We start from the raw sequence: 13538 nt of genomic DNA, 5'->3' as shown, positions 1-13538 counted from the left end.
ACATTACAATAAAGATATAAATTGATTATTAGAAAAAATAGCAAATGATCCTGTTAAAATATCCAATAGTACATCCCAGGAGCTCCAACAAACACAAATGGGGTTCTACAGAACCACACAGCCTGGGATTATCTGCTTGCTGGCCAGGGAGGAACCTGGGCTCTCATGGGACAGGAATGTTGCACTGCTATCTGATGGGCTTGAAGACAAACAGTCAGGAATCACCTTAACAGAAAAAGCAGTAGAAGAGTGGCAGCAAGAAGAAAATTTTTCTTGGTGGCATTGGCTTTATGGCTGCCAAATTGGAGGCTGCTGTGTAATGAATTTGTGGCAGTGTCTGTTGTCATTGCAGTGTGAGCACTTGGTGTGTTATGATTTCATGTTAGAGTTGTTGTGACACTGTGATGGAAATGGAGTATTGAGACTTGTCCAGAAAGAGACACAATCTCAAGAAAAAAGGGACATTTGATAAAATAACAGAGAATAGCAACTAATTAAAGCTGTTTTAAAAGGAAAGTGAATTATAGCTCTGAGTAATGAACTTGAACGGTACTTAATTGAAGAACAAGAGGCCATGCCTTTATGCCTAATACCTAAATCCAAGCTGTGCTATTGAAAGAATTGTTATGGAGGTTGTAGTTCATCTCTAGGTTAAAGGACCAATTGAAGTCCTGAGGCCTCAGCACCAGGCCCTGCCTGAGGCCTGAACAACAGGCCCTGAGCCAAAGCTGAGCTCTAGATAAACTTCCCATAAAATGTTTTATTTGTATCTACTCATTAATGAGTCACTGTGAGGAATATGATCTCCGTACGTGTCCATTGGTGAAACATGGATTAACCTTTTTGTATTTAAAAATCAGACAAGGCCCCATATGGCCTTGTTCGGGGGTGAAGGATCAAAGTCAGCTCCCTTGGTTCCTCCTTGGGCACTGGCCAGGCTTTGGGAGGAACCCAAGAGGAAGATGAAACCAGATGTTCCCACACTAGAAGTGCTGTCAGTTTGTTCATTCAGCACTGTCAGAGCTGGGCCCTCTCCCAGCGAGGTTGGAGCCTCACCTGTGGCTGGAGGCACCTGCAGGAATTCCCAGTGTCTAGGAGTGGCTCTGCAGCCCTTGGCTGGGACAGCTTCCCCAGCTGCTGTGTGGATCTGGGGGATGGTGAAGTCTGAGGGTAAATGATGCTGGATTTTTCTTAATCACTGCTGCAGTCCTTGGTGATGTTGGTTGGGTGCATTGCTGAGCTGCTCCTTTTGTAATTATTTTCTAATTATTATGTGCTTTACTTTTGTAATTTTTGCTGATTTACCTTATATAAATTACACAATTCCTTCAGTTAATGTCTGTGTCTTTGGTGCTGACCCTGCCCACTGGCAAAACTGACCCTGCTGGCTCCATAGAACCAAGGGGCCTTTGTGACACCGCAGGGCCTTGTGTGACCTGGGGACCATGGTGACCCTGTGGGGCTTAATGGAACCAAGGAGCCATGTGACATTTTGGGGCCTCATGGAACCATGGAGCCCATTCTGACACTGTGGGCACTCCTGGGGATAAGGGTCCATTGTTTTTCTCTCCCTGGCACTGCCCAGTTCAGCCTTTCCCTGCCCCAGCCCAGCAGAGCAGCAGAGTCAGGTCTGGCCCTGCAGCAGGAACTGCAGGCACTGGAGGTCAGGGACAGCCACTCTGGGTCTGGAATGCTCAGCAGATGCTCAGCTCAGACAGCTCCTGCAGCCCCAGGGCCAGCCCCGCTGCCCAGCCCAGCAGCAGAGTTGGCCCCGGGGCTCCTCAGGCAGCTCCTGCTGGCCCAGGGACAGGCCAGCCTCTTGCCAGGGCTCCTCTGCACACCCACGGGCTCCTGCTCTGCTCCTGACCCATGCTAGCTGCTGCCAGAGCCTTTCCCAGGGGAACACGTCTGTGCTGGCCCCAGCAGCCATTGCTGCAGCCCCTGCCCTGCTGCCCAGAGCCCCGAGCTGGGGCTGCTGCTCTGCAGAGCACGGGGGCTGTGCTGCCCGGGGCCCTGGGCTGCCTCTGCTGGGCTCTGCTGCTCAGCCTGGCACACAGAGGCAGCTGATGGTTCTCCCTGCACTCACCCCCTCCCACACAGGCTCTGCGGGGCCATGGAGGGGGCTCAGAGGAGCCTGCCTTGTGCCAGGGCTGCCAGAGGGGATTGGGGCTGCCCTGGATCCTCCTGGGGGAGTTCCCTGAGGCTCAGACCAGGCAGTGCCCAGACTCCTTTCCCTGGGCCTGCTGTGTCCCTGGGCTGCAGAGCTCTCCTGGCTCACAGCAGACATTCAGTCCTTGATCTCGGGGTGACCCCAGCCTGGCCAGGCTTGTGCCCAGTGAGCTCCACTCCCTGCTGGTCCCTGGAAGTCACTGTCCCTGCAGGTCCCCTGTGTTCTCCTGGCAGCTCCCAAGGCCCTCCAGACAAACCTTCCCCTGCCATCAGCCCTGGCACAAGCTGCAGAGCCCCAGGAAGGTTCAGCTCAGACCATTCCCCATCTGATGGGCACTGGCCATCAACAAGCAAAACCTGACCCAGACCTGAGTCCCCTGAAGGCCCCAGTGAGCCCCTGATCTCATCCCACTGAGCCCTGGGAGAACAAGGAACACAAGGAGCCTCTTGAGAGTCTGAGAGTGACTCTGGAGGGGAGCAGAGCCTCCCTGCCCTGCGCTCAGGAGATGCCCTTTGCTGGTGGAGCTGCTGTGCTGGAGCCCAGCTGTGTCCCAGCAGTGCCCATGGCCTGTCCCTGCCTGAGGGCACAGCACGGACACGCAGCAGGACAGTGACCAAGCTGCCAGAGCACTCCGGCCTGGCACCCACAGCAGGGCTGGAAAGGGGAGTGTGGAGCTGGGAGGAGCAGATGTGGAAAGAGGCAGGGCCATTGTCCCTGGCTGTGCTGCTGTGCTGGGAGCCCCTTCCCTCCACCTCTGCTCGCAGGCACTGCCCCTGCAGAGCCAGAGAAGGGCTGAGGAAATGCCTTGGACACACAGGTCAGGACAGGCACTTGTTTTTATTTAAATGCCAAAGGAACAAGCCTCTTGCAAGTCTTTCTGTTTCAAAAGAAAGGTAGATATTAATATTGAAATGCTAAAAGTAATACTACAGTATTTTGTAAGAAACATTACAACAATACAAATAGTCTCCATAATAAGAAATAGAGAAATAGGGGGGAAAAGGATGAGATTGTAAGAGTTACATTCTGAAGGCTATGCAGCAGAAAAGGGAATTTATTGCTTTTGAAGATACAGTCACCAGTTTTCTCAGGGAATCCTTGAGCTCCTGGTTCCTCAGGCTGTAGATGAGGGGGTTCAGGGCTGGAGTCACCACCGAGTACAGAACTGACACTGAAAGATCCAGGGATGGGGAGGAGAGGGAGGGGGGCTTTAGGTAGGCAAATGTGCCAGTGCTGAGGAACATGGTGGCCACAGCCAGGTGAGGGAGGCAGGTGGAAAAGGCTTTGTGCCGTCCCTGCTCAGAGGGGATCCTCAGCACAGCCCTGAAGATCTGCACATAGGAGAAAACTATGAACACAAAACAACCGAGATATAGAACAGCACTTAGGACAGTAATCCCAAATTCCCTGAGTTTGGAGTGTGAGCAGGTGAGCTTGAGGATGTGGGGGATTTCACAGAAGAACTGGCCCAGGGCATTGCCATGGCACAGGGGCAGGGAAAATGTGTTGGCTGTGTGCAGCAGAGCATTGAGGAAACCACTGGTCCAGGCAGCTGCTGCCATGTGGGCACAAGCTCTGCTGCCCAGGAGGGTCCCGTAGTGCAGGGGTTTGCAGATGGACACATAGCGGTCATAGCACATCACTGTGAGAAGCGCAAATTCTGCTGACATGAAAAAGGCAAAGAAAAACACCTGAGCAGCACATCCTTTGTAGGAGATGGTGGTGGTGTCCCAGAGGGAATTGTGCATGGCTTTGGGGACAGTGGTGCAGATGGAGCCCAGGTCGCTGAGGGCCAGGTTGAGCAGGAAGAAGAACATGGACGTGTGCAGGTGGTGGCCGCAGGCTACGGCGCTGATGATGAGGCCGTTGGCCAGGAGGGCAGCCAGGGAGATGCCCAGCAAGAGGCAGAAGTGCAGGAGCTGCAGCTGCCGCGTGTCTGCCAATGCCAGCAGGAGGAAGTGGCTGATGGAGCTGCTGTTGGACATTTGCTGGGGCTGGCCATGCATTCCTGTTCGGGGAGGACACAGTGACGAGTCAGGGCTGACTTTTCTAAACAATGTCCAAGCCCTTTCTCCCAGCTCTGCCCCTGCTGCTCTGTGCCATCCAATTTTCCTTTTCTCAGAGCCCTTCCTTCAGCCCTATGCCTGGAGCTCTGCTGGGATCCAGCCCCATTGCTGTGATGAGTGGGGGCTCTGCCCATGGACACCGAGGGTCAGCTTTGCTCTGCAGCTGTGGGGTTATGGGAACAGGGACAGGGGCCAGTCCTGGGCTTGGATTTCATCAGCCCAAGCTGCTCCTGAGGCAGAGGAGCTCTGCACCACCTACTGTCCCAGGGCTAAGGAACAGTGGCAGTCAAAGGCAGTTTGAGAGGGTTTCCTGCTGTGCCCAGGGAGATCAGAGAGAACTGAGCAATGTAAGAGCAGTGGCTGTGATTCAGTGAAGGGTGAGGGGAGTTGCTCTTTCACCCCATCTGTCCCCAGCTGCCATTTCTGAGATCCAGGGCAGTCCCTGTGTTCCCCTGGAAATCAGCCTGACACAGCTGAGAGCAGAGGGACCCACAGCAGAGCAAACTGGCTCAGCCTTTCTCAGAGTCTCAGCCCCACTCTGGCCAAGGACACTCCTGTCCCTCAGTGTCCCCTGGAGGCAGCTCACAGCTTGGATGGCATCCCAAGGACACACCAAGGGTCATGTCCATGGCATTGCTTGAGGAGAGTTGGCTCATTGCCAGCCTGCCCTGCCCAGAGCTCCCCGGGCACGGGGAGCTGGGACACCCCATTGCTGAGCTCAGCCTGCACAGGAGGAGCCCAAGGGCTGGGCCTGACCCTGCAGCTGGAACTGCCATTCCAGGGAGCCCCTCAGCAATGCCAGGAGCACCTGGGCAAGGCAAGGAGAGAGAGAGCCAGGCCTGGGAAAAGCCTTTCCCTGCCCAGCCCTGCACAGCCCCTGCCAGGCAGCACCAGGGCAGGGTAGTGGCCCTCAGGTCCTAGTCAGCAGGAATGGGCACATGGCAGGAGAGATGCCCTTCATCTCTGCTGCTGCTCTGCCAGCCCAGGAGGGACTGAGGGCCCTGAGCCCCAGGCTGAGTGCTGTGCTGGCTGGGAGGGGACACAAGAGCTGTGCTGCTGAGGGCAGTGTCTGCACTGCAGGGCAGGGCTGGCAGTGCCACATCTGCCCAGCAGCAGGGCTTCCCTCAGCACTGCCTCCCTCCTGAGGTTCCCAGGAAAACTCAGGGTGATGGTTTAAGAGCCTCAGCCACTGTTCTGCCCTGCACACCAAGCTTAGCCACCAAGCTGAGCCAGGGAACAGTGGGAGCACAGATTCAGGAAAGCAGAGACCCAAGCAGGAAACCCCTGCCCTGAATGAGCTCATGAAAAGTCCCCTCAAGAATGAGCTGGGCGTGAGCTGGAGCTCTGAGCAGCCCTGGCCCACACAGCACCCTCTCCACAGCAGCAGGACCTGCCCTGGCAGGAGTCACTCCTTGCCCCCACAGCTCCCCTGCACTGTCCATGGGGAGCTGCCAGGCAGGCTGAGAGCTGCCCCTGGCAGGTGGCACATCCCCTGGGCTGGCCAAGAGCCCTGAGGGCTGCAGGACCTGCTCTGCAAGACAGCCCTGGCAGTCCTGGCTGCAGCCCCAGCTTCAGCCCCTGCAGCCATCCCTGGCAGCAGGTGCCGTCCTGCCCTGTCCCTCTGATGGTGCCCAGGGTAGCCCTGCTCTGCAGCACATCCTCCTCCTCCTGCTCCCCTGCCACAGAGAAATTGGGAGAGTCCTCCTGGCACATCCCCCAGGCTGTGGGGTGTGCTGGCTTCAGGAGATCCCTCCAGGAGCACAGGGGACATTGCCCTGCATCCACTGACTCACCATGTGGAGGGCTGTGAAGATCTTTCCCCCAGTGAAGTTTCAGCTCAATGACTTCCTCAGCCTGTCTCTGCCAGGCTCCTGTCCCCTCAGTGCCTGCAGGCAGAGCCCTCAGCCCTGCTGGGCTGGGAGAGGAGCTGGTCCTGGGAAGAGCTGTTCCTTTAAAGCTCAGCAGCACAGACACAGAACAAAGACTTTAATGACCCTCTTGGGACTTGGGTGTTGTTTACATCAGACTCAGTCCCTGAGAGAGCCTTCCAAAGACTTCTCCAGAACTCAAAGTTAAATTGAAACTCCAAAGTTTCTTGAAGTTTTAATGGGTCCCACTGAGGGACATGACTGAGAAAGTGTCCCCAGGTTCCAGTTAGAGCAGAACACTGGAGGCAGTGATGACAGCTGGGGACAAGCAAGGCAAAGGTGTCTCTGGTGCTGAGCAAACATGGATGTGTTTCAGGAATGCAAAGGGCCAAGGCCTGAGCCCCAGCCCCTGGCCAGGCAGATCCTGTCCCTCCCTCCTTGCTCAGGGCTCTTCCCAGGATGGACACTGGCATGTGGGGATGTGCAATGCCAAGGGCAGCACCATGGGGCGGCCCCTGCCAGGCTGCTGAGCAGGGACAAGCAGCCACCCTGTGATGTCACACAGCCCCTCGGATGTCACACAGCCATTTGTGATCTTATACAGCATCCTGTGATGTCACAGAGCACCCTATGATGTAACACAGCCACCTGTGATGTCACAGCCCACTCTGGGATGTCATACAGCACCCTTGTTTTGTCACAGACCAATTCTTGGATGTCACCCTGGAATGTCATGCAGCTGCATTGTGATGTCCCAGAAGACTCTGTGATGTCAGAAAGTTGCTTTGTGATGTCACAGTCTGTTCTGTGATGTCACAGTCTTCTCTATCATGTTACACAGCCACCTAGTGATGTCACAATCCACTCGCTGATGTCACAGAGCCACCAGCTGTTACGTCCGGATCTGCTCTATGGCCTCATACCCTACTCCATGATGTCACAGACAGCTCTGTGATGTCACAACACCCTCAGTGATGTAATAAAACCCTCTCTGTGATGTCATGCTGCCACTCTCTAATGTCACAGCACACACTTTGACCTCAGTCTCTTCTATGATGTCATACAGCCATACCATGATGTCACAGCCTGATCTGTGTTGTCACACAGTCTCCTCTATGATGCTGTAGCTATTCAATGACCTCCCACAACAAACTCTGTGATGTCACAGCCCAGTCTGTGACCTCACACAGCCCACTCTGTGCTGTCACCCAGCCCCTTGCTGACATCACAGCTGCCCTGTGCCTCTAGGACACAGCCACAGAGGTGCTGCTGTGACACAGCCCCCTCTGGGACATCCCCCAGCCCCTGCCAGTGCTGAGCCCCTGTCAGCTCTGGCTGTGCCCTGCTGGTGTCCCTGAGCTGCCCTGGCAGTGCCCCAGCCCTGCTGGGCTGTGCACAGGAGCTGCTCCTGGCCAGAGCTGTCTCTCTGCAGCGCTGCCCTTGCCAGGAGCTGCCTCTGGGCCAGGAGCCCGGCCCAGCTCAGCAGCACAGACACAGCAGCAGGACTTTAATGACCCTCTGGGGCTTTGGTGCTCTTTGCATCAGACTGAGTCCCTCAGAGTATCCTCAAAGAACTTCTCAAGAACTCCAAATCAGATTCAAACTTCAAACTTTCTTTAACTTCTAATGGGTCCCAAGGAGGGACACAACTCACTGGAAAGTGTCCCCCGGTTCCAGGTAGAGCAGAACACTGGAGGCAGTGATCACAGGTGGAAACAAGCAAGGGAAAGGTGTCTCTGGTGCTGAGCAAACCTGGATGTGTTTCAGGAATGCAAAGGGCCAAGGCCTGAGTCCCAGCCCCTGGCTAGGCAGATCCTGTCCCTCCCTCCTTGCTCAGGGCTCTTCCCGGGATGGGCACTGGCATGTGGGGATGTGCAATGCCAAGGGCAGGACCATGGGGTGGCCCCTGCCAGGCTGCTGAGCAGGGACAAGGAGGCAATGAGGCCCCAGGCCTGCAAGGGTCACTTATCTCCTGCTCCTGGCTCAGGTCCAGGGCCAGCAGCCATGGCCAAAGTGCTGCCCAAGTTGGCTCTGTCAGGGCCTTGCAGCTGCTGCCCATCCCTGTGCCCTGTGCAGCCCAGGCTGTCCTACGGTGTCCCTGCCCTGCGCCTCTGTCCCTGCAGGCTGTTGTCATCCCCCGGCTGCCCCACCTGGCTGGCCCCTTCCTTTGCTGACAGCTCTGCCTCCTGCCTGCCTCTGCCTGCCCACACAAAGCCTTGGGCTGCTCCAGGCTCCTTCTGCACCACAGCCCTGCCCTGGGGGAGGAAATTCCTTTCTCCTGGTGTCCACTCTGGGCCTCCCCAGATGCCTTTGTGTTGTGTTCCACTGCAGTAAGCAGCAAAACAACTCCCCCAGGCCCCAGAGTCTCAGACCTCAGGCAGGCATCGATGACCAACAGGGAAAGGAAGGCAACAGGATGGGTACTGGTTTAGAAAAGCACAGGATCCTTTATTGTGCCAGGGACCAAGACAAGAAATTAAGGGGGAGAGGGGGTGGTGGCTTGTCATGGGTTTTATATGACAGGGTAGGGGTGGAGTTTAGGGTCGGGGTCCAATAGCAGAAGGAGCAGGGCACTGCAAAGGAGTGGATAGAGGAGGACAACCAATGGAAAAATCGATGGCGGGGACTTTGCAGTAGAATTTGGACCAATGAGGTTACAGAAAAGGAAAAATGTTCTGTGGCCACTCCTTTTTTTACCAGATGGGGTGGAGTGTCTTTTCCTGGGCTTGCAGGGGCATGCCCGACAGGGTGGAGGGGCGGAATCCTCTTTAAATCACACTCCTCACTTGATGCTGTCTGTCTGGCTAGAATCCCTACTTCCTCAGGCAGGGGAACTCCACACCCTTGGTGCCATTATTTCTTTCTCTGGGTGTTTTATACAATGAAGAAAAACTCCAGCCTCTCTGAAACCACCCTTTAATCCCTCTCAGGCTGCTCCTGTTCTGTCCTCAGTCTCCACACCACTGAGCCCAGAGCCACCAAATTCTACCTGCTGGTTATGTGATGAGGCATCCAAACCCCATCTTGGGAGATTTTTGGTTACTTTTCAAGGTCTGTGAAAATGGAAAAATAGTGGTCAACATTATTTTGTCCCACATCTTGCAGTAACAGAACAGGAGTCAATATCACTCAACTGAATGAGAGTGGATTTACTTTTGTTAAAACGAGGAAATATTTTACAATGATGAGAGTGGCACAAAACTGCAACTGTTTTTCCAGAGAACTGCATTCCCCATCCCAGGAATTGTCCAAGAGCAGGAGCTTTGTGCAACCTGATCCAGTGAAACCCTCTCATCCCCAAGGACAGAATTGCTGTCATGGGGGTTCTCTGCTGTGCTGGGTGCCCTCACAACGCTTCTGGCCAGAATGTCTGCTGAGGGCAGCCAGGCTGCTGCAGGGGCAGTGACCTCACAGCCATCACCATGGCAGCCCTGTGCCCTGGGCCTGGCTCTCCCCTTTCCTCTGCCCCTGCCCTGTCTCTGCTGGCATGAAGAGTTTTGTCATTCATATCTTGTGCCCAAGGTGCTGGGGCCAATGGCTTCCCAGGCAGGCTCCTGGAGCAGAAGTGGCTTTTCAGAGTCCAGGCAGAAATGAGCCCTGAGGCAGCAGTTCTGCAGTGCCGGCCACCAGGCCGGGCTGCCAAGGGAGGTTTCTGGCCATGCCTTGCAAGCAGCTGCTGCTGCCAAGGTGCCTTTGGTGCCTCAGGCTCTGCCTGGCACAGCTCCCAGCACCGCACTCTGGCCTTGTGCCCGAGCCCTTCCCTGTGCTGGGGCTGGCCTGGGGCTTTTTCTGCAGCGGGACCTGCCCTGCTGATGGCACAGGAAAGGCAGTTCCTGCTGGAGCAGGAGGCTCTGCCTGCAATGGGCTCCAACAACTCCAGCAAGGCCCTGTTGACATCAAAATTGCTTCCTAGATCACTATATGCTAATATTTGTTATAGCTCCTATACTGTGGAGTAAATAACTATTTTTTAAAATTTAATCTGTGGTGTAAACAAACCATTCTGTCTAATCATGATCAGAATCAATCAGAGCTGTATTTATATCAATTTATCTAGTATTCCATCGATAATCCTGTGGGACAAATTGCATTAAGGTTCAATTCTACCTGTCCAATCTTTTACAGCTTTGACAAAGTCTGGGGCTGGGATTAGATCCAGCTACCCCCACTCTCCTCTAATAAAATAAATTTTGGAAGTCTAGGGGTCCTGCAGGGGTTTGAGGATCCATGGTGGCTGTTGGGTGCCATTTCTCCACCTCATGACTCATCAGGAGTTTCTCCAATAAAGAAATGAAGCTTTTGCCTGAAGCTCCCACTGTGCCCATGACAGGAACCCCTGGGAGTGTCTGGGACATCCCGGCTCTTTGGCAGCCTTGGGACTCCTGGAATGTCACCGTGGAGCCCCCGTGAGTGCCTGAGACAGATAGGTGCCTTTGCAGCCCAAGGTGCCCTGGGATGTCACCATGGAATGGCTGTGACTGCCTCTGAGCACAGGGCTCTTTACCATCCCCAGAAACCCCTGGGAGGTGTCCATGGAGCCCCTGTCTCTGCCTGTGATATTCCAGCTCTTGAACAGCCTAGAGACTCTTGGAAATTCCCCATGGAACCCCGCTGAGGGCCTGTGACAAATCTGATCCTTAGCATGGCAACCAGGGCTGGGACCAGCTGGGATGCTTGGCTTCCACAGGGTGGGGTTCAGGAATGGGATTCCCCAATTTCCTGGTCCCGCTAAAACCGTGCTGCAGATTGCTAGCCTCCTGCCTCCCATGGAAAGCACAAAAGGCAAAGATCCTGGGCTAGGATAGGAACAATTTATTGGGAACAGCAACAAGATCAGGAACAAACAGGAACAGCAACAATATTGATAACAAAAGGGATAAGAAAAATGGAAAACTACAACTCAGGTGACTCTTTCCAGACACAATTTCCTCCTGCCAAGAAAGGACACTCTTCTCCTCGTAGGAAGATAGAGAGATTCCCTTTCTTGCCCATGGCAATGATCTGAGGGGGGAGTGAATGTAACGACACAGCCATGGCCAAACCCTCATGTTCATCAATCCCACATCATGCCATCGGCAGGGGCAGGAGAAGGGACAGGTGTCTTCCCAGTATGGATCACTGGGAACATGGATCACCAGGACTCTGACCAGCATGGGTCATCCAATGGGGGATGAAGCTGCAGCAGTGCATGAAGCTCTTCCTGCACTTGGGGTATTTGCAGGGCTTCCCCTACTGGTGCCTCTGTTGGTGTCTGGTTAAGTTAGAACTGTGGGTGAAGCTCTTCCCACACTGGAGACACTTGTAGGGCCTCTCCCCAGTGTGGATGCGCCAGTGGATGATGAGGGTGGAGTTTTGCTTGAAGCCCTTCCCACAGTCATGGCAGCAGAAGGGCCTCTCCTCTGTGTGAATCTGCTCATGCAGGCAGAGATGTGAGCTGGTCTGAAACCTCTTCTGACAGGTGAGGCACTCGTAGGGCCTCTCCGCAGTGTGGATGCGCCAGTGGGTGATGAGTTGAGAATTGCGCTTGAAGCCCTTCCCGCAGTCAGGGCAGAGGAAGGACCTCTCATCAGTGTGGATGCTCTGGTGGGTGACGAGGTGGGAATTCTGCTTGAAGCCCTTCCCGCAGTCGGGGCAGAGGAAGGGCCTCTCATCGGTGTGAATCCTTTGGTGCCTGAGGAGATTGTAGCGGGTCTGAAATCTCTTCTGACACTCAAGACATTCATAGAGCCTCTCCCCGGTGTGGATGCGTTGGTGGGTCACAAGGGTGGATCTGTAGCTGAAGCCCTTCCCACACTCCCCACACTCATAGGGCCATTCTCCAGTGTGGATCATCTGGTGTCTGATCAGGTGGCTGCTCCACCTGAAGCTCTTCCCACACTCCAAGCACTTGTAGGGCTTCTCCCCATCAGGAAGCTGCTCATGGGCCACCAGCTCTGATCCCTGGCTGAAGCCCTGTCCACCTTCCTGGCACAGGGTGGGTCTTTCCTCCTCAGAGCACCCTGGGCTGGATTTGGAGCCCCTCCTCCTGCAGTATCTCAGGGAATTTTCTTCCCCACTGGATTCCTGTGCCATGGAGCCACTCAAAACAGCCTCTTCCACAAGGTTCTGCTGTGGAGATTTGTCGTCGCTGGTCTCCATCCTCAGCTCCTTGTCTGGGGAAGGCAGGGCAAGGAGAGGATGGGATTTGCCTCCGTGCCAGAGGGAAGGGAAAGGAGATCCTCCCCGTGCATCCCTGGCAGGACGGCATTGAAAGCAGAGTTGTCCTGCAGCCTTGGGCTGTGCTGTGCAGGGAGATGGAGCAGGAAAGAGAGGGAAATGAGCTGTGACTTCCTCCTCACCTACCTGGTGGTCCCGGGACATTTTCCTCTTCCTCGCAGCCTTCTCCTCCATCTGGCAGTGGTTTGGGGATGGGAAATTCTGTTTTGGGAGGAAAACAAGAGATGAGTGCATTGAGTTTTGTACTGGTTTGAGGGCAAACTAGGGGGAGAGTCTAAGCCAGAATTACAATTTAATAAGAAAATTAGGATCAAGGCAATGATACAGAAACACTGCCTTAAACTGACACAGTCAGGATATAACCTGACACCCTGCTGGTCAGGGTGGTGGTAGCAGTCCCATTAAATGGTGGCTGCAATCCTGTTGCAGTGATGATCGTGATTCTGTCAAAGCAGTGATCCTGTAGAAGGGTATGGTCCTCGTCTGAAGTCCAGTGGTGGTGATGGAGCTCTTGTCCTCTGGCAATCCAGTAGGCAAGGTGCTCCTGGTGTCAGAAGCCTCCGCTTATATCCAGGTAGGAATGGTTGGCTCCTCCCCCTGGGCGGAGCATCCCACAATGGGATGATGTCATTTTACCAGTCCTGCAGGGACACTCAATGGCCCATTCACAGAAGAGAGCCCCTGGAGGGCATAATCAGGGCTGAGTCATGGAAGAGATAAAGAACACTGCCCTGCCTGTTTATAACAGTTTCTAAAGGTGAAGATGGAAAACATGCATTTGGTTACATCTTGCACTGCAACCTGAAACAGTGGGGTAATCCCTGCTGGGGGGGTGAACACCACCCCCCTTACCCTAACTGGCTCAGGAGTAAAACCCCCACCCTGGGAAGGCCACACACACAGGGGACAATGTCACACTTGCCCTGCCCCAGGGGAGGTCTCTGTCCCTGTCACTCTCTTGCCCTCCCCCTTTTTTCTCTTTTATTCCATCTCTCTCTACCTCACATTGACTGTTCAATAAAATCCACTTTGCATTTGGTCTCCTTACCACCTTAATTTGGGCAGAGGCATCTCTAACAATTTTCTTAACCAGATTGTGTACAATATTTTGGCACAGTGAGTTCAGGCACTGTTCTCTGACCAAGACAACAGCATGGTTCCCTCCTCTGTGGGAGGAGGGCTCTTTCTTTCCAGAGGAAACTTGGAAACTTGAATGCA

At 54.5% G+C, this 13538-nt stretch overlaps 2 protein-coding genes across 2 annotated transcripts in view; both read right to left on the bottom strand.

Moving 5' to 3' along the window:
* Positions 1-3182: 3182 nt before the first annotated feature.
* LOC135305617 (olfactory receptor 14J1-like) lies at positions 3183-4155 on the bottom strand. Its single transcript, XM_064429354.1, has one exon. The coding sequence runs from the start codon at positions 4153-4155 to the stop codon at positions 3190-3192; it is 966 nt and encodes a 321-aa protein (XP_064285424.1). The 3' UTR covers positions 3183-3189.
* Positions 4156-11333: 7178 nt separating this feature from the next.
* Positions 11334-13538, bottom strand: part of LOC135306120 (zinc finger protein 420-like) — a 111474-nt gene continuing 109269 nt past the window's right edge. The window contains exon 4 of the mRNA XM_064429654.1: positions 11334-12089. Coding sequence (XP_064285724.1) covers positions 11334-12089 — 756 coding nt within the window. The remainder of the gene's footprint in view (positions 12090-13538) is intronic.

This window comes from Passer domesticus, chromosome 8, assembly GCF_036417665.1.
Source record: "Passer domesticus isolate bPasDom1 chromosome 8, bPasDom1.hap1, whole genome shotgun sequence".
NCBI lineage: Eukaryota > Metazoa > Chordata > Aves > Passeriformes > Passeridae > Passer > Passer domesticus.
The sequence above is the reverse complement of the archived record's forward strand: the minus strand, read 5'-3'. Positions and strand labels throughout refer to the sequence as shown.